Source organism: Cystoisospora suis (assembly GCF_002600585.1).
Source record: "Cystoisospora suis strain Wien I chromosome Unknown contig_475, whole genome shotgun sequence".
In the NCBI taxonomy this organism is placed as follows: Eukaryota; Apicomplexa; class Conoidasida; order Eucoccidiorida; family Sarcocystidae; genus Cystoisospora; species Cystoisospora suis.
Genome location: NW_027153276.1, coordinates 285 through 1254, shown reverse-complemented (window position 1 = coordinate 1254; position 970 = coordinate 285). Strand labels below are relative to the sequence as shown.

General features: G+C 50.4%; 1 protein-coding gene across 1 annotated transcript; it reads right to left on the bottom strand.

Moving 5' to 3' along the window:
- Positions 1 to 503: 503 nt before the first annotated feature.
- CSUI_001187 (uncharacterized protein) lies at positions 504 to 805 on the bottom strand (the record flags this gene model as incomplete). Its single annotated transcript, XM_068061393.1, has 1 exon — positions 504 to 805. A coding segment is annotated over one exon (300 nt), but the record flags the coding sequence as incomplete, so codon positions are not given.
- Positions 806 to 970: the final 165 nt, after the last annotated feature.

Below are 970 nucleotides of genomic sequence, written 5' to 3'. Positions count from 1 at the left end.
CGTGTAGTGTTGTATGCAAACTCAGCCATAGGTAAATTGTCACGGTCTCCCAATCGGGGCCCTCCGCGTTTGGGTCTCATCCCAACGCTCAAGCGGAGAGTCGACGGCCGATAGATACTACCACACGCTAGACGGAGTGCGGACTAGCCGCCAATTCTCTCCAGCTCTGCTGGTGACGGAAGGATGTCGAGCAACCGTGGCTGTGGCGGAGAAATAGAGTACCACAGATCACCGGTCGCTAAGTCTAGATTAGTCGAGCCTGCTGAAGAGGAAAAAAAAGGAAGGTGTCAAGGTCAGGTCATCCCTAGGTTGACTCACTCGACCGACTACTGTCTCGGGCCGTGCTCATTTCAGCTTCTAGGTAACTCCCTTATCGCTGAGGACTCTTTGATTCCTCCAGCTCTATGGAAGATCTCCCGTCTCAAGGGTTCGACGTCTTCCTACTCCTGAACTCTGGGGGAGACAAACGCTTCGCTCCTTCAGCGAAGGGCTCTCTAGACCGGTTTGTAGGTGGTAAGTCTAGTCGTGCAGCTGATTCTCCTATCATAGCTAGAATTCTAAAAGGCCCGAGATACCTATCTTTGAAAACTGAGGAAAATCCATCCACAGTTAGATGCTGCGAATTTAACCACACCTGTTGGCCTGCCTTGAATTCTACATGTCTTCTTTTCTTATCTGCATACTTCTTCTGGTACATCTGTGCTTTAATCATATTATCACGGCACTGCTTAAAAATGACTGCATGTCTAAGAGACAATGTGTCAGATTGTAGCGGGGTGTCGAGGCTCAATACTCGCGCTATGGGNNNNTCTTCTCTTCCTCTTTTTTTTGTTCTTCCTCCCTTTTTCGCTGGTTTTTTTAACCCCCCTCTTTCGTTCTTCTTCCCGGGAACAAGGCACGATCGGTCTTGGAGCGCTCGGCGCTGCTCCAGTCCCGCTTTCACACACCGTCTCCCTTGGTCGGCTAAGGG